The sequence below is a fragment of the Cynocephalus volans genome, chromosome 4 (assembly GCF_027409185.1).
Source record: "Cynocephalus volans isolate mCynVol1 chromosome 4, mCynVol1.pri, whole genome shotgun sequence".
Classification (NCBI taxonomy): domain Eukaryota; kingdom Metazoa; phylum Chordata; class Mammalia; order Dermoptera; family Cynocephalidae; genus Cynocephalus; species Cynocephalus volans.
The window spans coordinates 160,561,475-160,589,248 of record NC_084463.1 but is presented as its reverse complement, the minus strand read 5'-3'; the positions used below and the strand labels follow the sequence as shown (position 1 = coordinate 160,589,248).

At 44.2% G+C, this 27,774-nt stretch overlaps 1 protein-coding gene across 1 annotated transcript; it reads right to left on the bottom strand.

The window, feature by feature from the left end:
• POLA2 (DNA polymerase alpha 2, accessory subunit) lies at positions 1-27,468 on the bottom strand. The gene is made up of 18 exons (XM_063093717.1): positions 27,083-27,468; positions 23,710-23,834; positions 23,132-23,223; positions 22,910-22,967; positions 18,653-18,759; positions 15,806-15,999; positions 14,990-15,078; positions 13,166-13,321; positions 12,470-12,532; positions 11,656-11,698; positions 7,868-7,992; positions 7,072-7,110; positions 6,257-6,330; positions 3,119-3,227; positions 2,728-2,834; positions 1,643-1,702; positions 1,252-1,378; positions 1-442 (listed from the first exon to the last, which is right to left on the bottom strand). The coding sequence occupies exons 1-18, from the start codon at positions 27,159-27,161 to the stop codon at positions 293-295; spliced, it is 1,797 nt and encodes a 598-aa protein (XP_062949787.1). The 5' UTR covers positions 27,162-27,468; the 3' UTR covers positions 1-292.
• Positions 27,469-27,774: the final 306 nt, after the last annotated feature.

Here is a 27,774-nt window from a genome sequence, read left to right as displayed (position 1 = left end):
ATTGACTTTTATGTTTCCACAAGTCGTTTCTGTGTTTGAGTCATGTAGAAAATCACAAAGCCTTCTCGCCTCTTCTGAGCATGCTGTATCCACAGCTGGTTCACTTCTGGACACCACGTGTCCACTCGGAAGCAAGAGCTTCCTTCCGGAGACAAGCTCAACTCAGGGTTAGTGCACAGGCCTTCACTGCTGGGCCTGTTCCCATAGTCCTCTCCTCTTTACCACCTGACATAGTGGTAAATAACAGAGGGCTACGCCTGGGTTGTTGCACAACAGGGAACAGGCAGAAGCCTCAGATCCTGACCACCTGGGCAGCAAAACAGGGGCTGCGTTTCTCCTCCCCATGCTTGTTTGGCCTCCTGAGGCAGAGTCGGCTAAAGGTGCCTCCCACCTGGCCTTTGGTGAGGCGCCCGGGATTCACACAGACACAGCCGAGGACGTCCTGGGAAGGAAAAGAGAAGACAGGGAGTTTGGAGAGGCCCTGAGCTAACTGGAGACTGACATGAAAAAGTAGGAATCATCGGATGGTTAGACCCAAAGAGTTTTATAAAAAGGAAACGAAGGCAACCAGACACATTTTCAATCAAATATGTTAACTTATTATCAGAAAACTTTGAATTCCTTTTGAGTCTCTGAAGTGGAATAAAGAATGAGGTGACCTGGCAGGGTGACAATCAGTTCGCAAACTCAGAGACAAATTTGATCTAGCTCTTTATTGTTTTCCCATGTGAAAAGGAAATTTCCTCTCAAGGTTGAACTGGCTCTGGTTCAGCAAGAGGGGACTGGTCTGGGTGGATTCCCCGTGATGGACCCAATCCTGAGGTGGCAGGGCCTTGGGGTGGCACAGATCATAATGACCTGGGAGCTTCTTAGTATTCTCGACTGGGCCTGATTGGAGGTCATAGAGTGCAGGGGGAGGGGAGGGGACAGGCGAGTTCATATGTGAAATGTCCAGGTCACCCCGACGTGGCCCTGTGAGGGCATTGTTTGAGGGCCTTCCTCCTCATCACCTGGGCTCCTGTTCTCAGGGGGAGGGGAGAGGAGCAGGGGGCACTGTTTACTCAAGCATTTTACTGACAGATTTGTTTTCTAATCCCACCTCTCCCCAAAAGAAACGCAGCCCCAGGGCTGGGTTGCCGAGGTCACCATCCCCATCAGTGGACCCCTGGAAGGGTGAGTGTCAGGTGGTTTAGAAGGGAAAGTCAAAGACTAGTTCTGTTGTTTCCGGAGAAAAGCAGAGTTTAAACGCACCTTCACAAAGTATCTCAGCTCTGATGGGATTATGAAGACATCTGGGGTGACAGGCAGCTGTGCAAAGGCATAGTAGTTCTCATAGTCAACGGCCATGTCTTCCTGGGGAGGGTAGAGTGGGTAATAGCTACAGAGATGGAGAGAAACAGTCAGCAGAGGCTGATTTGGGGTCCCCCTCCCAGACAGATCCCCTCTGACACTGGCTTCCGTGCTGCTTGCATTCACAGACCAACTTTTTCTGTTCTGTTTGCGGGGACAGAACATGGGCTTTTTATCACAGGTGAAGTTCCCTGGTAGTGGCCTGGTGAAGGCTCTCACAATCAAGTCTCTCATAGCTCTGTGACCCCAAGTCTTCTTTTCATGGGCAGGTGATTCTGGCAAGAGAGCTCACCTCCTCTGGGTCAGGATATGCCTGAATATTCTGCTGAATCTGTCTGAAGTTCCAGAAGAACTGTGGAAGGAAGGCAAGCAAGAAATGGAACACAGAACCTTGTTTTCAGCCCATTTCTCTTAAGGGAGGATCCTACGATTTAGTAATCTAGAGAGAAGCTAAATGGCCAAGACAAGACACAAGAGGACAGTCTGCAGAAGTTTAAAGACCCACCCACAAGTATCTCGGTCTGTTCCCACTTGAGAAGGGAAGCAGGACATAGGGTTGAGAAGGGAAAGAGCAGGGATCCTTTGTAATCAAGATCAAGGACGGCCCTGAGCCAGCACCGCATAGTGCAAGAGGACACAGTCTGCACCATGAGGCTAGCACGGGGCTGGGCTGACCCCGCGTCTCAGTCCTCAGCCAACAAGCACATGCCCATCTCGCTTAACACAGGAACTGCTTCTCACGTTCCTTCCCGGCAAGCACGATGGAAGAAATGACCTGCTGAACCTAAACTCAACAGATCTGGCTGGGTCTGATTCCCTGGAGAGCCACACACTGCTGTGTAACGGAGAAAACCCTTCAGAGTAAACTCACAGTTCACCCTCCACAAATAGGAATACCCACACTATGGAGGTAAATTTAGGAGGTGGAGAAAAGGGGAGTAGAAGGCCGGCCCGTGGCTCACTCGGTAGAGTGCGGTGCTGATAACACCAAGGCCACGGGTTCGGATCCTATATAGGGATGGCCGGTTTGCTCACTGGCTGAGCGTGGTGCTGACAACACCAAGCCAAGGGTTAAGATCCCCTTACCGGTCATCTTTAAAAAAAAAAAGAAAAAAAAAAAAAAGAAAAGGGGAGTAGAGAAGAAAATGTAGGTGAATGTCTATGCCTGCAAATGAAGTTCAAAGACAGAACAGACATGGTTCTCTGGGGTCTCAAACATTGTTTAGATAAAAGCGGCCAAAGGGTTTGATGAAAGTGCTGATCTCAGAACTTGCCGGTCAAGACTGTCACGTAGCCCCTTTATGTTCTTGGCCAAGTAAAAGACCAGGATCCAGAGAGCCAGCCATCTTGCTTGCTGGCCTGGATTATGCTTCTTACCTACTGATCTCCTCGGCTCCCATGTGGAAGAGCAGATCTGTGGATGTCAAGCCAAAGATCACTCCATTTATGGAGAGGCTGCAGGGCTCAGAGACGAATAGTACTCGCTAAAATGAGGAGTTGAAACAAACATTTGCACATCAAAGCTAGAAACTTCTTCCCCATGAAAGTGGGGAGTCTCTAAGGGATGGAGAGACCACTGAAATGGGGGACCCAAACCAATGTGCAGCAAACGCACAATCACCTTTGCCTGTTCAAAAATGGAGTTTAAGATTCGAGTGGTATGCTTGCCCTTAAAAGGCCTCTCCACCCTCCACTTCAGGGCCAGAGCTGGGCCACCCATGTCATGTTGGTTCTGGTTGCCTGCTGGTCAAGGAGGGGGTGCTGGTACCTTTTTGTCCTCTCGAGAGAGATCAGAGTAGCTGAAAGGCGGCTGTGGGTACACAGGCTCGTGGTGCACATCTCTCAAGGACGGGACAAAGACAAGGTGGGAGGCAGAGCTACTTTGTCAAAAAACAAACAGAAGAGGGATAAATGAGTGCAGTTGAGTTAGAATAGCTGGGCAACAGATTTAAGGCATCAAAGACTGTTACAACAAGACCCTCCTCCCAGGGAAGAATTTTGGAACTGAAGTCTGCTATGAAGAGAGATGCCATTTGTTCTAACTTACACACATCCATCCTCATAAAGCTCCAATCACCCAGGACAGTTTCTCATTGCTCTGTGTGGCATTCCAACGGAGAGAGGATAGGAACTATTGTTTGGTAGTAAGAGGGGAGAAGAAACTGAGATCTAGAAAACCTAGAAAAACAAGGATTTGACCAAAGAATCACAGCCTCAGAACCAGAGCTAAAACCAAAGTCCTGACTCTATCTGAACAGATATAGTCTGTAGGCATTAAATAATCTCCGACACACGACTTGGTAAAGTGAGTGAAGCTGGGGACTCTTAGGGAGAAACCAGGCATGCTGACCAAATCCCAAGCCTGCCTTAGTATTCACAAGATCAAACTGAAACCTTGACTCACCAAACACTGGGCCATAGTTACTGGACAACGAAGACACAGACATTTTCAGAGGGATGGGGAAGAACATGACGTGCTCTTCTCTGAGCCAATGCACCCCTCCCCTCTCATATAGGGAAGTGCGATGCCCTCAGTTTTTGCTTCTGAGCAGACTGTCTTGCAAAAATGAAGGAAATATTTAACAGCTACTAAGAGCATAGATGACATCAGATGTTTTCTTTGATGGAGGCAGAAGGAGAATCTCTAGGGTTACAACATGTAAGTGAAGAAAGAAGCTATAACTCTAGGGGCCAACTGTTTATTTTCCCCAGCCACACAAAAGAGGAAAGGAAAAAAGTGCTATTTCCTTGGTTCCCTTAGCAGTCCTTGGCAGAGGGGCCGATTGTAAACCAGACAGGCGTAAACTTTGGGGGCATGTTTAAAACCCACCAATAGCTCTCATGTCCAGCTCCTTCCTTGCTTAAAATGTTGTGGCCTTTTCAAGCACAGTTATGGGTACTTTCACATGTGATAAAGCTGTTGGTGACTATTGTCACGCTTATCACTTGTTTGTCACGTCTGCTCAAAGTGTAAACCAAGACTTCTGCAACAGAAAATGAGAATCTTAAGACCAAAGGTACTTTGTGTACAAGTTATAATGGCTTTGACAGTGAGAAGTTCACTATGATCACCCAAGCTCACCACTTGGGTGCTAGATCTGGTAAAACACGCCCGGGGTAACTTGAATGGGACCATCTGTACTGCAGAACCCAAGGACTCAAAGTCTGTGATGCAAAGGACTGAGGTGCAGCTGGCTGCTGCCAAAGGATGGAACTGCTCTGTTTCAGTGCAGGCTTTGGAAGAATAGTTAATAGTTAAGGAGGACACGGACTTCCTGCTCATGGTTATAAACTGGCTATGGGAGAGGGATCAGAAAGAAAGTCCCAACTATGCTCAGCATTGCACAGTTTCACACATCACGGTGGGCGGGTCCTCAGAGCTGCTCCCTGAAATAGAATGAGAACTCTGCAGGCTCTGCTCCGCTCCCATGAGGGAGGAGGTGCTTCCTGGCCAGTTCTGGCTTTTACTGATAAATTAGCTTAATGCTCTACATTTCTGACCCCTTGGGAGTAAAAAGAAATTCTCCACCTGAGGACTGTTTATATACTGTCTCTGGAAGGGTGGGGCAGCTCTGCAGTCCGTGGCACACACTGGCCGCAGATGAATGTGCCTGGTGGTGCTGGGCACTCACCCCTAGTGTTACAATGCCTGGTCTGTTCTTTGTCACCACTGTCAATACCACATGGGGTGGGGAACCAAAACCAGAACCCAACCCCAAATTGAAAGCACCCAGACAGTGCTGGGGCACTGCTACACAGTCCTTGCCTATCCCCAAAGGCTGACAGAAGAGGGACAGAGCCCTTCCTGTTTTCTGGGATGCGGTTATCTCCTGAGGACCTCAAAGCACTCTCCGGGTCTGATGAACCTGATAAGGGACACAACAAATCTGGGGAACAAGAGGGAAGGTATCTGTGTCACCTTCACTTGAGAGAAGGAGGGAGGAAGGGGCAGAACCTGCCACGGGCTGTCCCTGGCACAACTCAAGTCTCCAACTCCAGGGTAAAGTTAGGAGGTGCTCTTTATCCAGGTCTGTGGTGCCTATCATACTGGCCCATGCTGCTGGTACAAGATAGTATTACCACTAATCAACTCTGGAATCAGTTCTCACAGCCAAAAGGTGGAAGATTATACATCTGGTTTTAAAACACCTTTGTTACAGACTTGTTTTTAAAAGCTTAGCCTCAGGAATGTTTTTTTTTTATGAGCACAGTTACAGGCAAGCAAAGCCCGTGAGAAGATCTACCACCTATACCAATTTCTTGCAAACCTTGGCATAGAGGAAAAGGGACAGGAATTGAGGATGTCAACTTCCTGAATAACTTTCTACTTTTGGCTGTAGACACTTCCTGGAATAGTGACTGTCCTCTTGAATTAGAACTGCACACTCTTTCATCACTGCTGTGGCTGTTCACAGCTCCTTCCGTCTGATCTATGGCAAGGACGCAAGATCCCCCATCTCCCTGAGAGTCTGTACCACCCTGTGCTCCAGCCATGTAACATGGGGAAGCACCGACCCAGGGAGAACTGGGGCTCACCCCAAACCAATCGCTAACACAATGAGATGTTTTGGGCCTCACTCACAGGATTTCACTGTGTAAGTCATCAGACACTTCTTGGTCATCCTGGGAAGATTCCCATGGAATATTAGTTTATACAAAATGGAGTGAGAAAAAGAAGAGAGAGAGAGCAAGGAAAGAGTGAGAGTCTATGTAGTTTTTTCTTTTCAAGTATGTTTATCTTTGTGTTTTACAAAGATGTCTCTTAACTCAGCATCTGTGCACTTAAAGTTCAAGGGTTCTATCTGATCTCAGTAGTTAAAAAAGATGAACAGTTTCAGTTTCTTAATGGCAAGACCTGGAAAAACCTAGGAAGCTTAAGACTCCGTTCAGTATTTTGAATTCTGACCTTCTTGTCCCTTCAATAACTGTTCGTAGACATTGCTTGAAAACGTCTTCAAATGGACTCGTCAGTAGACAGTTCTGCAAGAAAGCGAAGAAGACAGAGGATGGGTACTGGTGTTCATTCACTTGTCTAACATTTGCTAGCTGAGCCTAAGACAATGGCTGTGGGGTTCGCAGCTGAAGGCAATGCAGAGGTGAAAAAGACGTGGTCTCGCCTGCAGGAGCTGGGTCAGGCGAGGGCAGGAGAGGAGATGAGGGAAAAATAACCCTCTTAAAGAGCTGGCTGGTCAGCTCAGTGGATTAGAGCAAGGTGTTATAACACCAAAGTCAAGACACCAGCCAGCTACCAAAAAGGAAAATAAGAAGAAAAAGAATCCTCTTGAATGTAAGCTGAGAGAGAAACTAAAAGGAAGAGTGCTTTGAAATCTTTTTCATGGAAGGTCAAACATCCTGAGACAAAGGGAAGGAGGCCCTGGCCCCAGGAAGGGACATTTGTGCAGCTCCATGACCCACAGAAACCTGCATTTGTGCTAGTGCTCTTGTGCCATTGTGCCAAGTGTCACAAAGGAACGTTAAGACTGATATATTTCCCTCCCCTGGCTTTCAGACAGCCTTGTATTCTGGTGAAATTAGCCCCCAAATTCAAGATCTTTAAAAATTAAAACTGCCCTGCTACAGTTTTTCTGATTAGCCACAGGATTAATTTAGCTTTGTTACTGATGTGGGATAAACTCTAAGAGATGAACGTAAAAGCGAGGGCTTGACAGAATGCAAGTAGCCAGTACCCCGCCTCCCCACCCCCCAGCCCAAGTCACTTACCTCCACCTGTTCATGTTTAACATCCAGGAAAGGACCAAACTGCACATCAGCCCGAATGGAAGAAACAAAGGCACCAAAAGAACAAATCAGTATCACATGTGTCTGTAAACGCTTTCAGGTAACCTCTTCTAACAGTTCTCTGTCTAGGGTCTATCTGTCCCTCCAAGGCTGCCTGGAGAGCCTGGGGACAGTTAGCAGATGGGGCAGGGGTGCCTAGCCAATTTCACAGGCTGAAGCATGTGAATCCCAGACAGAGGGAGGTTCCCAGGGCCCCACAACCAGTACTGTCACCACCATAACACTGGGCTTTTTTCTGACTTTCTAAACCTAGCAAGGGAAATCAACCACCAAGCTACGAGTAGTACTTTGAGTTTTAAAGAGATTAGTTCAGAAGTTGGAGTAACGAGACAGAGGCAAGAATACTGTAAAATCAATAAAGGGTGGCAAAAAAAATGTTGGGCTTTTAATATACTGAAGGCCTGTAGATCATGTACAGCTCTCCAAAGATGTAGATTAAGAACTAAAAAACATTTTGGGCCGGCCCCGTGGCTCACTCGGGAGAGTGCGGCATTGGTAGCGCTGATGCTGCACGTTCAGATCCTATATAGGGATGGCCAGTGCGCTCACTGGCTGAGCATGGTGCAGATCACACCGTGCCAAGGAAACATTTTTAAAAAGGAGAGACTGACATGCTTCCTAAAAATTTAGAAATGCATTAAGACCCTTTTCTAGGGCCGATTCCCCAGTTTTTCCACTGGTGCTTCCCTGCATGAAGCTGTCTGAGAAGGATTCCTACAAGGATGCAGACATCCGGCCGGTCGTGGTTGATGACGGTAATCAGGTCAAGCAGGGGCTCGTACGTGATGCTGTCAGATGTGGTGTATGGCCCACAGGCAACCAGGACTATGATTTGCTCAAAATCTAAGGCAGAAAGGATTGTAAGGTCTTGATTAGAAGAGGACTGATATTGGGATGGTAGGAGAAGAAAGGGCAGTTAGGGGAAAAGGCCACGGGATTCAATTTATTGAGTCTCTTTATGTGTGCAACTCCGGGGATCTGAGATGAGGAAGACCTCATCCCTGTCCCCCAAGAGTACTCCACCAGGTGGTGGAGACAGACAGGTAGGAAAATAACTAGAGCACATAGTAGGCACTCTGCTAGCAGTGCACAAGTAATGTGAGGAAGGTGGCAGTCAGGAAAGAATTTGTGAAGCTGAGATTTGCTAACACTTGAGAATTTTCTGGGAGCCAGGGCAAGGCAGGGTATAGAAAAGCACTGAGACTTGACTGTGCTTAGTGTTAGGGAATATCTGGTGGCAGTGCGGCTGGCAAAAGAGGGGACTGACGAGTCCAGAAAGACAGGTGAAGGTGAAAGGCCTGCAATGGGAGACTACTGGGTGATGGGCCGCAGGGCATCTGTTGTTTTGGGCCACATACCACCCATTGCCCTTTTTCTAACAGCAGCTGCTTTCCTTTTGAAGAATAAGCCCTCTCCTCAGGTGGCAGTCAGATGGGACTGTATATTATTAGGTGCTCTGTCTTCTTCTAGTCAATGGGAGCATGTGACCTAGTTTAGGTGGTTCACACCCTCCTCCTGGGATCTGGAATCTCGAGATGAACTATTCAAGGTGTAGAGCTAGGGCTGCGTCTGGAGCTCACAGCCGCCTCGAGCCCGTTCACAAACTCTTCACACGCAGGTCTATGAGCTAGATAACGGGCAAAAAGGTCCCTGGAGCCTTGGTTGAAGTAGGAATAGTCTTTATTCAGCACACACACGTCTAAGAGCTAAGCAGGACAAAGAGAAACTATAAACTTAATGCTACCGGCAAAGTCCAAAGGAAAACTGAGCAGCTGTCAGCAGAGTAAACATGCTATTTTTAGACGTGAGCTCTGCCCACCAGCTTCTGCTTCACAAACTGAAGAACACACAATAGTAGCAAACTAAGGGCCGGCCCGTGGCTCACTCAGGAGAGTGTGGTGCTGAGAACACCAAGGCCCCGGGTTCGGATCCCATATACGGATGGCCGGTTTGCTCACTGGCTGAGCGTGGTGCTCACAACACCAAGTCAAGGGTTAAGATCCCCTTACCGGTCATCTTTAAAAAAAACCAATAGTAGCAAACTAAAAAGATACACGGGTGCACATGACCACTAACTCCACCCACATGCAACTTGTTTACAAAGAAATGTGCTGTACGACACCCAACCGGACCTGAGGTGAGGGAGCGTGACCAAATTATTCTATTTTCCCCACACAAGGACAGAACAGATTGGAGCTGACCTATTCCAGCCAGGTGCCTGGATACTACAGCTGGGAATTCCTGCTATCTGGACGCTAGAGTTGCTAGGCCCTAATCCTGGTTCCAAGCCTAAGTTTCTAGCTACCTGTCTAGTCTATGAACTACCTGGATTTCCCCAAATTCTCTTTTCCTTAAGTTAGTCTGAGCCAGTTTCTGTAGCTTATAACAAAAAAATCCAAAGATCCCTGACTTCTTAACATACAGTTGTTTAGTTTCCTATTGCTGCTGTATCAAACTATCACAAACTTAGTGGCTTAAAACAAAACAAATATATTATCTTACATTTCTGGAGGTCAGAAGTCCTAAAATTGAGGAGTCAGCAGAACTGCGTTCCCTCCGGAGGCACTAGGGGAGAATCCATTTCCTCGCCGTTTCTAGCTTCTAGAGGCCACCTGCATTCCTTGGTTCATGGCCCCATCCTCCATCTTCAAAGCTAGCAGCATTTCTAACCTCTGACTGATCCTCCTGCCATCTCTCTTATGGGGACCCTGTGATTACATTAGGTCCACCTGGATAATCTCCTCATCATAACATCCTTAACCACACCTGCAAAATCCCTTTTACCATATATGGTAACAGATTTGGATTCTGGGGATTAGGGAGCCATTTTTCAGTCTACTACAGCAGTAATGCCATGAATTGAGATAGAGAATTCAAAGGGAAGAGTAAGTTTTGTGTAGTGGTGGGGCAGGGGTCAAAGCTAAGTTTGGTTCTGAAGTGCCTATAGGAGATATAAGCTCTAAAGTAAACAGTAAGTGCCTGGAGGACAAGGTCCACGCCTTATTCTATATCTCCACGTGTGCCTAGCTTAATCCCTTGTACAAAAAAAGCTTAGCCACCCATTAAATTGCTTCCAAAGGTTGCCCTGGCACACAACTCAGGCGCCTGGCACCTCAACCATGTTAATTTCTTTTCACTACCTGAAGTTGATCTAACACCACCACGCCACCCTTGCCCCCATTAACATTTCTGATAGAATGTGCGATGTCATAAACTTCTAAATTTCAGTCTTGATTCTAAGTCATCTCTTAAGAATGACCTTGCACACTGTTAATGTGTATGGGGTGTTGACAATATGCTAGCATTGGCTTTCTTACTTCTAATCCTTTATGGTGTTACACTTTACAAAGATGCTTTGAAATATTTTGAAGCAAAGTTTGGCAAAATTTCTTTTTGTGCTTTTCCCATCTAGATTAGTTACCACATAACAAAAGGCATTCTTAGAAATTGTTTTTTCGGGGGGGGGGGCGATGGCTGGTATGAGGATCCAAGGAACTTTAATAAACTTTTTATTTTGGAATAACTTTAGAATTGTAGAGAAGTTGCAAAGATAGTACAGCTGACCCTTGAACAACAAGCGTTTAAACTGTGCGGGTTCACTTATATGTGGATTTTTTTCAATAAATACTACATAGTACTGTAAATGTATTTTCTCCTTCTTATGATTTTTTTTCTCTTTTTTTGGTGGCTGGCCGGTACGGGACCCTTTGACGTTGGTGTTATAACACAATTCTCTAACTACCTTATGATTTTCTTAATAATATTTTCTTTTTTTCTAGATTACTTTATTGTAAGAATACAGTATATAATAAATATAACAATCAAACTATGTGTTAATCGACTGTTATTGGTCAGGCTTCCAGTCAACAGTGGGCTATTAGTTGTTAAGTTTTTGGGAAGTCAAAAGTTCTTCATAGATTTTCAATGGCACAGGGTTGGGGGTGGGAGGTCCAACCCCTGTGTTGTTCAAGAGTCAATTGTATAGAGTTCCTGTATATATTTCACCTGGTATCCCCTAATGTTAACATATTACAAAACCATGTTATATTTGTCATAATTAAGGAATGAACACTGGTATATTACTGGTTAAACTCTTGGCTTTAATCAGACATCACTAGTTTTTCTACCAGTGTCCCTTTTCTGTTCCAGGATACCATATTGCATTTAAAGAGATTCTTTTTTTAAACTGCACATCTTTTTTCTTTTCAAAGTAACCTTTAAATACCTGTTAAATATTATTTAATAACTTGTTAAACATTAGTCTTTAAACGATATGCTTCGTGTAGTCAGAGCCCAGGTGATAACATTAACAATGCTCATTAGGCTCTGACTCAGTGGCCTTGAGACAAAGGGCCTGTGAGTCTGCTAATTCGGCTGTGCTTTACTGCTCAGCCATGGTGCTCTGAAACAGCTTTTGCAGCTTTCTCAGAGCCTGAGGAACCACACTCCTGTACCCTTGTCCACCACCCTCATTGTTGGCAAAACAATTTTTGAACCAAAACTTACCTCCATCCTCTTCAGTGGGCTGATAAAATGGAAGTGGCACACCCTGAAAAACAGGAGAAAAGTTCAACTAAGGTCCTGCACCAGGCATACCCTTGGTAAGGAAAGGGGTGGGCACTGAGTGGGAGGTGCTTGCAGGTGTGTGGGGGAGGATGGCAGGGAGGGGTGAGAGAGAGAAAGAAGGAAGGACCTCTGTTTTGCTCCTTGGAGCTAACAGCGTACAGAGCTGATGGACCTACCATTTTTCTATACTGTTCAGAGTGACAAAGAGACTCAGGTAATGGGGATCATTGCTAAATCCTCATGAAACATCCAGCAACAAGTGGGAGCAAAACAGGTGCCTAAATTATCAATATGCTTCTAGGCAAGGATGGGAAAGAAGGGTATCCTCCTACTTTTCCTAGCATTCTATGAAAATCTGTGTAAGATTGTTGCCTAGAGCAGGTATAGGTAAACTACAGCCTGTGGGCCAAACCTGGCTACAGTCCATTTTTGTAAATCAAGTTTTATTGGAGCATAGCCATACTCAATCATTTACAAGTTGTCCATGACTGCTTTTGCAATACAATGGCAGAGTTGAGTCACTGTAGACCATTGAGACCACATGGCCTGCAAAGCTGAAAATATTTACTGTCTAGTCCTTTATGAAAATAGTTTGCAAACCCCTGGCCTAGAGGTAGGTTCCTACTCTGCAGATAAAGAACCTGACTGACAATTAAACAGTATCTTAAAAAAGGACCAGTTTCTGGAATAGAATGGTCTGTGCATATTGTGCCTGGAGCAAACCAGGAGGATAGGTAGGGGAACCACTGCATACCTCGTAAAGTTTAGTTGCAACAAGTTTTCTACCAGTGGTGTTGATTCCTTCCATAATTACAACCTGAAAGACAAGAAACAAAACAGGATTGCTAACCAGGGTAGATAAATGAGAAATTGAAATAAATTATTTTGATGCACTTAAAAGTATTGTCAGGGCTGGCCAGTTAAATCAATCAGTTAGAGCATGGTGTTATAACACCAAGGTCAAGGGGGTTCAGATTTCCATACTGGCCAGCTGCTAAAAAAAAAAAAAAAAAAGTATTGTCTGGGTAGTCTTATTGTGTAATTGTAAACTTATGACATTTTTCTAGAAAACAAGTTAAGGGGGGTGTATTAGTAATAATAATTATGCTCTACACGAATGATCTAATTTTCACAACAATCATATGAGCTAAGAATTATTACTCCCATTTTATGGATAAAGACACTATGGCTTAGAAGGCTAATTACCTTGTCCATAGCCACACACCTTATGGGGTGGAGCTGGAATTCTAACCTGGGCGGTCAGATCCCAGAGCCAAGGTCAGAGCATTCAGGGGAAAACCAGAAACCCTACAATGGTGTCAGCTCTTGGGCCTATGCTCCAGCCACACCTCAGAGATAGAAACTGAAGAGCAGCTGCCCACAGCACAACACACATACTACAGATGTAAATAGTACCTCTGCACGCTGGTGGGGATTGCTCCAATCTCACCTGTCCAGGAAACAGAGAATATTCATTGAGGTTAGATAAATCCACTGGAATCCGAGCGCCAGAGGAGTGTTCCCGGTCTCCCTCAAGAATCACTGACTTGTTGTTCAGCTTCCCATTGCTATCACAGCCAATCTGGCCCAGCAGAGTGACAGGCTCCTACAGAAGGAAGGTGGCAACATAAGAATAACAGCCTTTGGGACAGGAGCTCAAAATCTGCAGTCAACAGGGTGAACAATAAAACAAACCCCAAACAACAAATACAGTTGGTCCTCCACATCCGTGGGGTTCAACCAACTGCAGATTGAAAAAAAAAATGCACCTGTACTGAACATTTACAGACTTTTGTTTTCCTCTGTCATATTCCCTAAATGATACACTGTAACATAGTACTTACATTGCATTAGATATTATAAGTAATCTGGAGATGATTTAAAGTATATGGGAGGGTTCAGATCCCTATCCTGGGCAGCTGCCAAAATAAGAAGGAAAGTATATGGGAGGACGTGCATACCTACACCATTTTATGTAAGCGACTTGTGTATTCACAGATTTTGGTATCTGCAGGAATTCCTGGAACCAATCCCCGACAGATACTGAGGGATGAGTGGCACTCTTTCGGCAGGGCATCAATCTGACCCTGAGGTGATCCCAGCATCACCACTGACTCTCATGGGTAGGACTCTTAGAGGGTATCTAATCCACCCAACCACCCAACACTTGGGCCACTCTAGGTGGCTGCCTAAAAGTGAGCATCTCTAGTTAAGGGGAACCTGTCCCCCTCCAACCCCGCTACAGGCAACTGCATCTCTGTATAGCTGTAACTTAATAATAGCTAACATCTATTTAGCTTACGAAATACCAGTCACTGTTCTAAAAGCATACATATACTAACTCACTTAATCTTCACAACAATCATGAGGTAGATATTATTGTATCCATTTTACAGATAAGGAAAATGAGCAACAGAAAGGTTAGATAATTTAGTCAAGGTCAAACAGTGGGAGAAACCTGGGCTTGAGGCCCAGAAATTTGGCTCCAGAGTCATGTCCTTACTGCACTGCCTCCTAACAGGAAATTCTTCGTTAGCTGAGCTGAAATCTCTCTCTGCATGGCTTCCTCTGTCCTGTTCCCATTCTTGGGAGCAAAGAGAGGAAATCTAATCTTTCCCACATGACTGTGCACCCCTGCTTCCCCTCTGCCACTTCCTCCCAATTCCTCCAAAGCTTCCTATATGACACGGTTTTGCACATCCTCCCCAACCAGTCATTCTTCTCTGGGTGCAAACGTATGTCAAAGGTACCTTAAAGAATCTTCTAGAACATGCCTCTCCTTAGATTCAAAAACATTCTAGAGAGAAAACACCAGTACATATGACAGATTAAACCATGATGTAAAGATACTATTAGCAGCAGCTGGTCTATAACAACAGAGACCAAACTACGGGAGAGACCAGGAATCACTGTCTAGATATTGAGACTCTGCAAATCCCACCCTTCCACTGTCCTCATATCTGGAGAACTGAACGCTTCTCTTTGTGGGAAATCTTCCGGGGCTCCCTGCCTCACCACTAAGGGGTACAAGGCCTTCAGTATGCTTATGGGCAAGACTCTAACCTAGGTGGGAAGAAAATTACTTTGTCATCACAAAACCAGACAGCATTTGTAAGTCTTTCTTCAGAGGGACCCATGTTACCAAATTCAACCGAGATAGATGTTCTAATTAGAATGCAGACAGTAAGTGAAAAAGGAAGCAAGAAGGATGCCCAGTCACCACTGAGCTACACATGTAATATTAATCAGTGAGAACTATCAGAACCACTCTTACTTGTGCTGGGACCAGAAGAGGAGTAAAAGCCTCAATCTTGTAGTGTTCCTTGAGTTCACTGCCAAGTTCTTCTATCTTACAGGTCAGAACTACAATCCCAGAGGTGAAGAAGTGCTGTATTTAATACATTTCACTTGCCAAGAAGAGAATATACGGCACATTGTCAAATATTAAAGTCAGTCATTTTATACGAGCAGGAAAGGTGCCTGGGACATCTGGCCAGTTTAAACCTTCTAAAGCCCTAGCCCATTTTCCGATATCTGGTTGCTGAATCTGGCCTTCCATTTGGCCACAAGAAATCACATGGCACAATCCTAGGGAGTTGGCATGAATTCCCATCCCTCACCCCTGAGTCTTCCCTTTACTAAGTTCATTACTGAGGTTTCAGGGAAGTTAAGGCCAACCTGGAGAGGGCTTATGAGGAAGAAGCCATAAATGCCTTTAAGCCGAATTCCTTTACACAGTTTAAGTTTTCATTACTGGGAATGATTACATGCTTTTAAAATTTTTTTAGCAAAGTGATGTGACTTGGGGGCTGGCCGGTTAGCTCAGTTGGTTGGAGTGCAGCCTTGTAATACCAAGGTCACAGGTTCAGATCCCCAAACCAGCCAGCCACCAAACAAACAGACAAAAAGTGATGTTACTTGGGAGAACTACTGATAATATTACCCAATGTCCCTCCACTAATAGGGCACCCATGAGGACATCTACCAATTTACGCATTCAAAGACCAGCCTCACTGAAGCTTTGTTACTTACTCTAAACCGTTCCAGGTGGTTTTATATCCACCAGAATTTCAAAGGGAAAAGGAATCACCTTCTCGAATGTCTGAGATCTTCTGGAACATGAATTTGTATCTCCCAGCTAGTGGCTCTGGACACCCTGTGACCTTCAGGCTGATGTTCCCAGCTCCTCCTCTCCCAGACCAAGACACTTCCTGTGCTGAGCCAAAGGAGGTAACCACTTCTCCTCGGTTATTTCTCGAGTTGTATTTCTGGGAGGGAGTAGCACTAATTGGAAGCAAAACAGATTAATATTGCTGCGTTCATATCTAAAAGGAGAGAGGAATGAAATGAGGTTACCTTTGGAAATGAGAATTGGAGAAAAGTCAAGTTGGCTTCATATTTTATAAATCTATTGAGGTTAATGGGGTGGGACATACCCAGACCTTTAAGGAATTTCAGGAATGAGGGGCTGAGGAATACCAGGGCAAGGAGCACTAAACATGTTTATAGAAGTTTAGAGACAGAAACATATTTTAAAAGGTTGTTGTTCTCCTGGCATTAAAACTAAACAAAGCAAAATAAAACCCAAACTCTGAACTGATTAAAAAGCAAGTTTCAAGTATTATTTTCTTTTCTTCTTATGAATTTTTAGTATTTATCATAACATCATCTAAGCCTGGAACTGTGGTCAAGCCAAAAGTTGCTGAACATATATAAAAATTCACAATATAGTTCAAAGTAGAAACAATAAAATGAAGTTAAGCAAAATTAATCCACTTTCTCCAGTGTCTATGGAAGTAGAGATGTAATGATTTAACCATCAGCTGGTGAGCAAACATTCCTATTCTCCAAGGCTTAACTGACAAGTTCTCATGTTTCCTCTCCCTGACTAGTAAATTACACGTCTAAGAGCACAAGGATGTTGCTGACCTGCCTAGATGACAGTGAAATCTTCTAATCCTTTGGCTATGAACATAATGTACAGAGAGATCTACTTAAAATAGGCTTCGTTTAGTGTACTGAAACTCTGCAGAAACCAGTTTTACATGGGGTGCTATTGCAACTGGAGAGACTACAGAAAATGAGTTCAATTAATTACCTCTTCTCCAGTGTTGCCTCTACCTGAATAATTTAGGAGTTACTTTCATAAATTACAAAACCAGTTTCTGATGTCAGCTTTATTAGTGTGCATTAAAAAATGACTAGGCAGCTTAGTGCCAACTTCTCAGAGTTCCTCCCTGTGATGCTCTGTGGGACATCCATTATAGCAGGCCCTTTAATGCAATGAGACGCTCACACGAGGGCAGGTGTAAACAGACCTACAGGTTTCAAAGGAGTGTGCACTTAGAGAATGTAACTCCTGTAATGGTGCTGGCACATCTACATACCAGGTTTCAAAGATGCCCTTGTAAGTCTAGAAAGCTTGCTTCTGAAAACAGCTGGAGAATTCCCCAAAGCGGTAGTGGGCCACAATAAAGTGAAATTGTCCTTCAAAACCCAATGACTGATCATCTTGAATGACTGCAGAGCTTCTATCATTGCCTTCCTAAAGTGACAGAACTGAAAAATCTTTTTTTTTTTTTTAAAAGATGACTGGTAAGGGGATCTTAACCCTTGACCTGGTGTTGTCAGCACCACACTCACCCAGTGAGCCAACCGGCCATCCCTATATGGGATCTGAACCCGGGGCCTTGGTGTTATCAGCACCACACTCTCCCGAGTGAGCCACAGGCCAGCCCAGAACTGAAAAATCTTAAGCTCTTTTTAGTCTAAAACCACTGATCCAAAGTAGAGGTAGTGACTCCTGGCAGTTAGTACTTCCCTAAATGATTCTTTTTATGGCTCCTGAGCTTCATCCTGATGTAGCAGCACCTAAAAGCCTTTTTCTACTCGGCAGAGCACTTACCTATGGGAATGCTCTAATAGAAGACATGTCATTTAGGGATTTCAAAAAACCACATATGATCTTTATGGATTTATGTGCAATGGTGGCAGCAGGGATAAAATACCAATTAAGTCTGTGTAGATTCACAGTGACAAGAAAACTCTTAGAAACTAGTTGTAACCTGAGTGAGGAACAACAAACAGGTTACAAAACATTATGAACAAAGATATGTACTTTTCTTTTTAAAAATAAATACTCGGGCCGAGCCCGTGGCGCACTCGGGAGAGTGCAGCGCTGGGAGCGCAGCGACGATCCCGCTGCGGGTTCGGATCCTATATAGGAATGGCCGGTGCACTCACTGGTTGAGTGCCGGTCACGAAAAAGGCAAAATAAATAAATAAATAAATAAATAAATAAATACTCTATATTTAAAAAAAAAAAAAAAAAAAAAAGCAAGAAAAAACCAAAACACAAGCTAACAGAAGCAGGTGAAAACCTATTTACCTCTACTGGCAAGACATGTAAGACTCCTAAACTTCTGAATAGCCAAGTTGTTTTCAACAGAAGATATCAGTTCCTGATCTAGGAAACGATCTACAAAAGTTGGTGGAAAGTGAGTTTCCTTAATTACTGTAAGAAACAGTAATTTTCCACAAAGGAAGAGAAGGCAGGGAAGGCAGAAAGCAATAGGCTTTCCATCCAATTCACTACTGATCTGCCGGTCCACGCCTGGTTAATAAGTTACTTTGTAGGGGCCGGCCCGTGGCTCACTCGGGAGAGTGTGGTGCTGATAACACCAAGGCCACGGGTTCGGATCCCATATAGGGATGGCCCGTTGGCTCACTGGGTGAGCGTGGTGCTGACAACACCAAGTCAAGGGTTAAGATCCCCTTACCGGTCATCTTTTAGAAAATTTAATTAAATAAATAAATAGATTAGATAGATTAGATAGATAGATAGATAGATAGATAGATAGATTAGATAGATAGATAGATAGCCAGAGAAAGAGGAAGGAGGCCTGCTTTTTTCCCTTGAATTAATTATGATCCATACCTTGGAGAGAAACTCGATGGTGAAAGGAGCTGATGGGGGCTACGAGTAGACACACTCCTTTTTGTTAGGGGGGTTTCTGGGGTGCTGATAGCTCGCTTCTGAGAACCCTAGAAACAAAAAAGAAAACAAAATCCCAGTCATCCTAGACCCAAGTTGCTAATTAACTGTACAGTTCCTTAGGAAGGAAAGGGAGAACGGTGTCCGATTGAAAGGCACAAAATAGGATTGGGTTGGTCCTCTTCTTAAGGCCTTGTCTTCCAAGAATAATCTCATAAAGAAATCTTCAACAACTGTAACCCAACATTCATCAGGACACTGTCCCCATTTTGAAGGCAACTACGACAAAGTACAAACATTTTCCAAAAAGGATTGCCAGGTAGGCAATTTGTCCTGTCAAATCTTTCAAGTGTTCACTTTTTGTCCCCACCTCTCGTTGCTTTAGAACAGATCTGAGTTTTGCAATGCACAGCATTTTGACCTGCGTGCACACATTTTCCTGTGAAGGGATGAGACCACATTACTACTTATTTTGGCAAAGTCTACCACACATTTTCAAAATTAAAGAAGGAATGACTCCAGGCAGATAACACAATTGAGCTCATACTTGGAGAGTAGTTAGAAAACACCTCATTGATGGCCACTTTTGGGATTTCTTTTTTTTTTTTGGCTCATCAACAAGAATCCAAAGATAAGCCCAGAATGGAGGATGAAACCCACAGTGCTGAGATCTACCACTCCCTAAAGTCTAGGATAACTGACTGTAACAGAGGAAAGACAAAATCCTTGTTTGGACAGCTAGCCTGCAGAAGCTTTTCCTGCCTTAGGGCTCCTCCTGGCTGTGTGTTTAAGTTATGCCATGAAGTTGCCAACTGGTGGCGACTGGGGGATGGAAAGAGAACAGATTCAAAACGATCATTAAGTAGCGGCAATGGAAACTAGATTAAAAAAAAAAAAATGCTACCATCTTCATATAATAACCATTTTGAATATTTCTTTCTAGTATTTTATTTCCAATTTAAAAAGTATAGAAATTGTAGTAGTTATAATCTTAGATTAAATATAAATCTTAGTTTAAGTATTTTATATACTGATTTTTCCACACTAAATTAATTATGAGGGGCTGGCCCGTGGCTCACTCGGGAGAGTGCGGTGCTGATAATACCAAGGCCCTGGGTTCGGATCCCATATAGGGATGGCCGGTTAGCTCACTGGCTGAGCGTGGTGCGGACAATACCAAGTCAAGGGTTAAAATCCCCTTACTGGTCATCTTTTTTTTTAAAAAAAGAAAAGATATTATGGTTTTGATACACATTCTCAAACTATTTTCCTACAAGATTCTTCTAATATACAGTAGGCTATAGTTCCCCAGGGCCAATGTTGTGGAGTAGGAATATTTCCAGAGCAGGAGTCTGTCTACCAGGATATGGCAAGATGATGGTACTTTAGTAATTGAGATACAGTCTAGTGGTTCTTGTCTCAGCCTTAGGGGTGAAATCTAATTGGGTGAATACATCACCTCCAGTTACGGTTCTCAGGGATGTGCTCACTATAACCAAGCTCATGAGATTCATTATTAACACGAAATGCAAGTTTCGTATTTTCAATAAGGAACAGTCACCAAGGCCAGCGTTCCCACTCTGACTCTTTTATCATGTTGCCAATGATGCGTGGCCTCATGACTCAACGCTTTCCGTGTGATGGGTACCGTTCTAAGCATTTTATTTTATTTATTTATTTTTTAAAAAGATGACCGGTAAGGGGATCTAAACCCTTGGCTTGGTGTTGTCAGCACCACGCTCAGCCAGTGAGCGAACCAGCCATCCCTATATGGGATCCAAACTGGTGGCCTTGGTGTTGTCAGCACCGCACTCTCCCGAGTGAGCCACGGGCTGGCACTCTAAGCATTTTATATATTAGCCCAGACACATAGTCTGTCTCCTCTGAGCTTCAGACACATATTTCAAACTGTTTGCTGAATATTTCAATCCAACTCACTTAGCTCTGATTCTGTAGTCACAAACTTTGATTCACAATTTATCCTTCTGAAGTACTTCCAAAGCAGGAATGGGTATCCTAAACATGGTATTTCAGCCACTGAAAGGTAATCTGCCTTAACAGTAAATTAAATGAATTTCCATCTGGTTTAAGCATCAGTTTACTGAGAGATGGATTACCATAAGTCAGTCTCCAAGAATATGATCAACTCCGGATACACAGACAAATCAGATAAATTATGGATCTGTGAAGCTGTCAACCAGATCAAAATTATGGTGGCCCCACTGGTACTGCAATTCTGTGAGATCCTACATAGACAGCCAACCAACCTCCCTTATTCAGGAGGTGTGTCTTTCAACAACTATTAATGAGTGGGCACTGGGAAAACCACAGTAAATAAAGCAAAGTCTCCATTCTCAAGGAGCTTCCATTCTAATGGAGGGGAGACAGACCAAAACAAAGAAGTAAATATATAACATGTCTGGTGGTAATAAGTCCTATGGAGCAAAATGAAGTGAGAAAACAAAATAAAGGAGGGGAAAATGAGGGAGTTTACTATTTTAGGAAGGTTTGTTCCCTCTGACTAGGAGACACATGAGGTGGAAACATGTTTGGTGTGTTTGAAGAACAGCAAGGACATCAGTGTGGCAGAAGCGGAGAACAAGGGGGGCATGTGAAAAGAGAAGAGGACAGAGGGCGGAGGGGCCAGCTCATATAGAACCTCACACACGCTGCTTCAGATCTTAGTTGTAAGTAGGGAAGATGCAAAGCCAGTGGGGAGCTAGGAGCAGGAAAAACCTGGCCTGACTTTCATTTGAAAGGAGCACTCTGGCCACCGTGCAGAGAACTGGTTAGAGGTGGACAAGGCAGAGAAGAAGCCAGGGGACCAATTAGGAGGCTATTCCAATCCTTCAGGAGATGATGATGCTGTGAACCTGCTGATGGCAGCAGGAGTGGTGAGAGGTAGGCAGATCCTGGAAGGAGGGCTGACGGGACTGGTGGATAAGTTGGATGTAGTGTGTGAGAGAAAAAGGGGATTCAAGAAGGCCTCCAAGGTTCTCAGCCTGAGCAAATGGAGGAATGGAGGTGTCCTTCATTTGGATGTGGACTTTGAGAGGTCCATCTTTAGGGGGAAAACCAAGAATTGAGTTGAAGTCTCTTCAATTTTAACAAACTCTAAAGAAAATTTCATTATTTCCTCTAATATCATATGTACCTGGTTTTGTATTAGCAACTTCATAGAGCACATTTTTGGTTTTCTTGCTCTCCATAGGCATACATAAACTACTTACTTTCTTTCTTATGACATAATTTCCTTAGAAAAATTAAGACTTACTCCATGCTTATGGATTTCCACAAATTTATTTAGTATAAAGAGTAATTACTATTATTGAATACATTGCTTAGGGCCTAGTACTTTACGCATTTAATGTTCAAGGGCTTCAAGATGCGGGATATTATCCCCTGGCTGTAAGCTTCTTGAGGGCAGAGCCCATCCATGCCTGTTTCATTTACCACTGTTTACCCAGTGTCTCATACAGTAACTGGCACATAGTACCTGCTGGATAACGGAATGAACGAATCCTGATTAAAAAAAAATTTTGGGGGGCCGGCCCGTGGCTCACCCGGGAGAGTGCGGTGCTGATAACACCAAGGCCCCGGGTTCGGATCCCATATACGGATGGCCGGTTCGCTCACTGGCTGAGCGTGGTGCTCACAACACCAAGTCAAGGGTTAAGATCCCCTTACCGGTCACTTTTTAAAAAAAAATTTTTTTAATGACCAGTCAAGTGCAGTAATGAGAAGGGGGAAAGAGTAGAACAAGGAAACAAGGAAACTGTGGCTCAGAGAGATAAAACAACTCACCCAAGGCCACCTAGGTCTTCTGACTTGGACTTTAAACGCAATGCTTTTCCACTACCATACCTGACCTCTCACACTGGAGCCCAACACCACAGGATTGGATTATTCAGTTATAGTACAAAACTATGCAACTATTTAAAAAGGACAAATTATGGAGAAACTGTATTATAGAAATGTTTATGATGTGCTAACTGAAAAAAGCAGGATAACTCTATGTTCACAAGGACTGCCATTATGTAAAAACATCTATGCATCTGATTGGAATGGAAGAAGCTTAAATGGAAATACAGTGGAAATTGTATGAGAGTGGTTAATTTTCTCCCTCAAATGTTCAAACGTTGTGATGCTGTTTTTAAAATGCTGCTTGTAGGATGCAATTTCAAAACACTGTATATTTACCTTGGAGGGTGTGGTATAAGAGCTCAAGAGGGTCTCCTCTTCTTCCTCCACTTCAATTCTAAAAACGTTGGTTAAAGAAAACAATAATAAACTTCCACCTAAGGCAAAGACTGATTAAAAAAGAAATCTGACTATTACGTAATTTGTATTTGTTTTTACATTACACATGCAACTATAGACAAATTATGGCTTCCGGCAAAGACCTTCAGCAGAAAAGGATACAACTCTTGTATAGAAACAATGTCTCTAGCTCCTGCATGTCCACTGTCCTCACAAGCATTGGGCCGGGCTTTGGATACTCTTTTGCGCAGAAACTGAAGAATAAAAGATAGCAAATGTATCATTTCATAGTCAAGTAATAAGTGAGGCGTTTTCCATAGCCTTGAGGTAATAACAGGCATTCAAAATATAATCAAAGATATAAAATTCCTCAAAGTAAGAATTAAGAAGATGCATACAGACTAAAAATAAAGACTTATCCTGTGACTGTCTACAACACATAATAATTTGAATAACACCATTATCTGGTGAAGACCTACCATCTGCTGGGTAGTTTTAGGTGCTCTACATCCATTCCCATTTAATATTTACAACGGTTACAAAAAGTACAGGTTATTAGAACCAATGACAGAAGAGGAAACTGATGCTCGGGGACATTAAGTGGATTGCCCAAGCTCACTTTGGGATAAGAATCCAGTTCTGATTCCAAAGCCCACACTCTTCTCAACATATCACAACGCTTCCCCAATAGAGTAGAAATGGAGAATTACGTTATTAATTTGTTAACATTTTGTTCTTACCTCATGCTCAAAAGAGTTCAGGACCTCTAAGGTAAGGTAACCTTTGCGTGTGCTAGTGCAGAATGCTATAAGCTCGCCTGCCATTTCCACCTCATTCTGCCTGTATAGTACACAAAGCTCTACCACTGGAGGAAGAAAAATTGGACAAGTAAGAATGTAGTTCATTTCTTACAGTTTTCACCTTGAAAAGTAAAAATAATCCTCTATTTATTCAATCAATATTTATTCAGTATCTACTAGTGCCAGGCACTGTTCTAGGCACTGAGAATACAGCAGTGAACAAAACAGAGAAGAGACCTCGTCCTCACAAAGCTTTCTATTGGGGGGAGAGAGAAAACAAATAAGTAGAATATATGGTATGCTAGATGGTTAAATGTACTATTTAGAAAAATAAAGCTGGGAAAGGGTTCAGGAAGTTGAGGGGAGGAGCTGGCAATTTTGAATACAATGATTGGGAATTCCTCGCTGAGAATGTGACATTTAACACTTGAAGGAAGTGAAGAAGTGAGTCATGCAGTATTTAGGGGAAGAGATTTCAGGTAGAGGGAGCAGTGAATGCAAAGGTCCTGAGGTAGAGCAGGATCAGCAAGGCCATTGTGGCTGGACTGCAGTGAGCAAGGAGGAGACAGATGAGTTCAGAGGGTAAACGGGGTATAGATTTTTGGCCACTGTAATTACCCTGATTAGTCCTCTGAGCAAGCTGGGAAATCCCTAGAGTGTTTTGAACAGAACAGTGACATGACATGACTTGACTTCCATTTAACAAGATGACTCTGGCTGCTGTGCTATGTATAGACTGAAGGAGGCAAGGGAGGAATCAGGAAGACTAATTAAGAGAATCATGGAAAATCCAAGTGAGAGATGGTGGTGCTTGGATCAAGATGGTTGCAATGGAGGTGGTGAGAAGTGGTTGGACTCTGAATAGGATACATCCTGAAGGTAAAGTCAGTGGGATTTGCTGACTGGATATGAGGTGTGAGAAAAAGAAGGGAGTCAAGGATGCTGCTGTTTTTAGCTTGAGCAAATGGAAGGGTGAAGTTATTAACTTCCCTTAATGGGGAAGACAGCAGGGGAAGACGGCAGGAGAAATGCTCTGAGGAGAGGGAGGAGATACCAGGAGCTTAATTTTAGACATATAGAGGATTAGACATCCAACTGGAGACGTCAAGTAGACAGATAGATAGAACAGCCTGCAGTTCAGGCAAGAAGTCTGGGTGAGATACAATTTAGGAAGCATCGGCAAATACACGGGATGTAAAGACCAGGTGAGATCACCAAAAGAGTAAGTGTTATCTAGAAAACAGAGATCCCAGACCTGAGGCTTGGGGCACTTCAATGTTAAGTTGATGATGAAAAACTAGGAGCAGTGGCCGAGAACCTAAGAGAAAAATGTCTTTTAAAGAAGAGGAAATGAAGAACAGGGTCAAATGCTGCTGATGATTCAAGATGAGTACTGGGATTTCATCATTGGCTTTAGCAAGGTGTTGGTCACTGGTGACCTTGATGAGAGCAGTTTCATTGAATTGGTGGGGACAAAAAAGCTTACTGAAATGGATTTAAGGGAGAAAAACTTCAAGGCAGCCCTTTCGAGGTTTGCTGTAATTAGGAAGGAAAGAACTTTGGGAAGTGGGGTCAGCAGAGTCCTTTAAAATCAGGAGTGAGAACTACATTTCTATGCTATTAGGAAAAAAATAGAAAATATGTAAGAGGGGAGAATAATTGAAGTGATGTTCTTAAGTAGGTGAGAAGGAATGGGGCTTAGGACTTAAGAGGAAGGTCTCGCTTTTGCTAGGAATACAGAGTTTATTCACTGTAATAAGAGACATGGCTAGGCAGAGGCAGGGAAGAAGTGAGGGTAGAAGCTTACAGAAGTTTTCTTTTTTTCCCTCTTTTTAAAGATGACCAGTAAGGGGATCTTAACCCTTGACTTGGTGTTATCAGCACCACAGTCTCCCAAGTGAGCCATGGGCCAGCCCTTTATAGAAGTTTTCTAATTGCTTTTCTTTTTTCAGTGAAATAGGAAGTTAAGTTCATCAGCTGAGAGTGAGGGTGGGACAGAGGATGTTAAAGAAGGAGAAGGTGGAGAATAGTATAATCATCAGCAGACTCAAGAGTGAATAGCCCGGAAAAGATGAGGTTAGTGCTTATGAATTCAAAGTCCAGAATTCCAACTAGGCCATTGCCAAGGTAGACTTATGTGAGATGGAAACAACAGGCATCCTGATCTGAAGCCTTTACAAATTTGGTTCACATAACTAATTTCTCTTGTTTTGATTTCATGCTTTTCAAATAAATTTGACTATGATTGGGTTTCTCATTTAAGTCTCCTTTTAGGAACAGAATGCACCGGGCATAACAATTTGGAGCATTCTTATCTCTGTAAAAGAAATTGCTCATCATAAATGAACATGTTTGCATTCTGGTTTTACAGTATGAAAAAAAAAAGTTCAGGGCCGGCCCGTGGCTCACTCGCGAGAGTGTGATGCTGATAACACCAAGGCCCTGGGTTCGGATCCCATATAGGGATGGCCGGTTAGCTCACTGGGTGAGCGTCGTGCTGACCACACCAAGTCAAGGGTTAAGATCCCCTTACCGGTCATCTTAAAAAAAAAAAAAAAAAAAAAGTTCAAAGTGTTAAGGGGTGGTTAAGGCAGGGACACATTCATTCTGATTCTAAAACTGAGAACGTCCCCATCTCCGGAGACTTTGTCTGCTTCAAATAACTCCTTACAAGGCCCTACAGCTTGACTAATATGATGGAGCACTGGACTCAGGGGGCAGGAGACCTGGGTTGACAGCCCAGGCAATGAACTCTCCTTGTCTCTGTTTCTACATCTGTGAAGAGAGGGTGCCCACAAGCTCGAGCCTTAAAGTTTCTTCCAAAGCTAAAATTCAATTTTAGGAACCCACCTCAAGGGATGCATGTTTGCATAGACTACCAACCGCTGTGTGACAGAAGTGATGGATCCGCATAAGTTTACGGTGTAGACTGGAAAGGAAGGAGCCAAGAAAAAAAAAGCTACATTTCAACCCCCCCCACACCTTTTGCTCTATTCTCAGGGCTTCAGCAATTTCCACACTCGGAGATGCCACAGGAGCCTAGTCTGAACCTAGCCCGTCCCGATGCCACCTTTCAGAAACTTCGCGTTGATTTAAAATGGTGTTTCATATTCTTATTTTTGATTTGGGATCCAAGCCGTACCCCGTGAACGTTTCAAAGTCCCCACATCCCAACTCTCAAAACTCAGTTTAACTCTTCATCTCACAGCCACCGAGAATTCCAATCGAGGGGAGGTGAAACTTCTCGCTTCTAGGCGACTGGGAACACGGGAGACAGCGTGGCCCACGGCCGGGGGCCGGGAGGAGCACTCACATTTCTCAAGCACGGCCTCCTCGTAGTCCAGGCCGAACATCTGCAGCTCCTCCGCCAGCTGCTGGGCGGACGCGGACATGATGGCCGGGGCCTGGGCCACCCAGCTCCGACCTGCGCCCGAGAAACCCACGCGCGTGGGCAGCGACGAGCAGGACCGAGACGGGAGGTGACCGAATGGCCTAAGAACTCAGGCCATCAGAACACCCCAGCCGTCAGTCACAGAGAAATACTTTTTCAAAAGAAAAAAACGTAGGGCTAGCCCCCAAACTCCTCGAACAGAAATTTCGAGAGGCCCTTTTGCTGAGGAGACCGTCCTGCTCCCTACAAGCTACCAGTGGGCTTCTCAGGGCAGAGCGGTACCGAGAGGTCAGGAAAAAACCGCCAAAGGGTGTGTGCAGCGCGCGCATGCGCGAGACCGGGGTCAACCCCACCCCTTCCCTCGCTCCCCACGCCTTAATCCCGGACTCTCCGCGCGCGCGCGTCCGAGGGCGCGTGCGCACTAACGTCGGCGCGCCCGCCCACGCTCCCGTGCCTGGCTTTCTGGCGGCTGCGCAATTCTCTCTGTCTCGAAAGCCTGGCGGGACAGACGGTACCCCTGGCTCCGGAGCAAGGAAACCGCGTTTCTGTGCCAGCCAAGGATACTTGTTTTCTGGGCATCGCCTGCTCGGCGAAGCGCTGTGACACATGTTCGT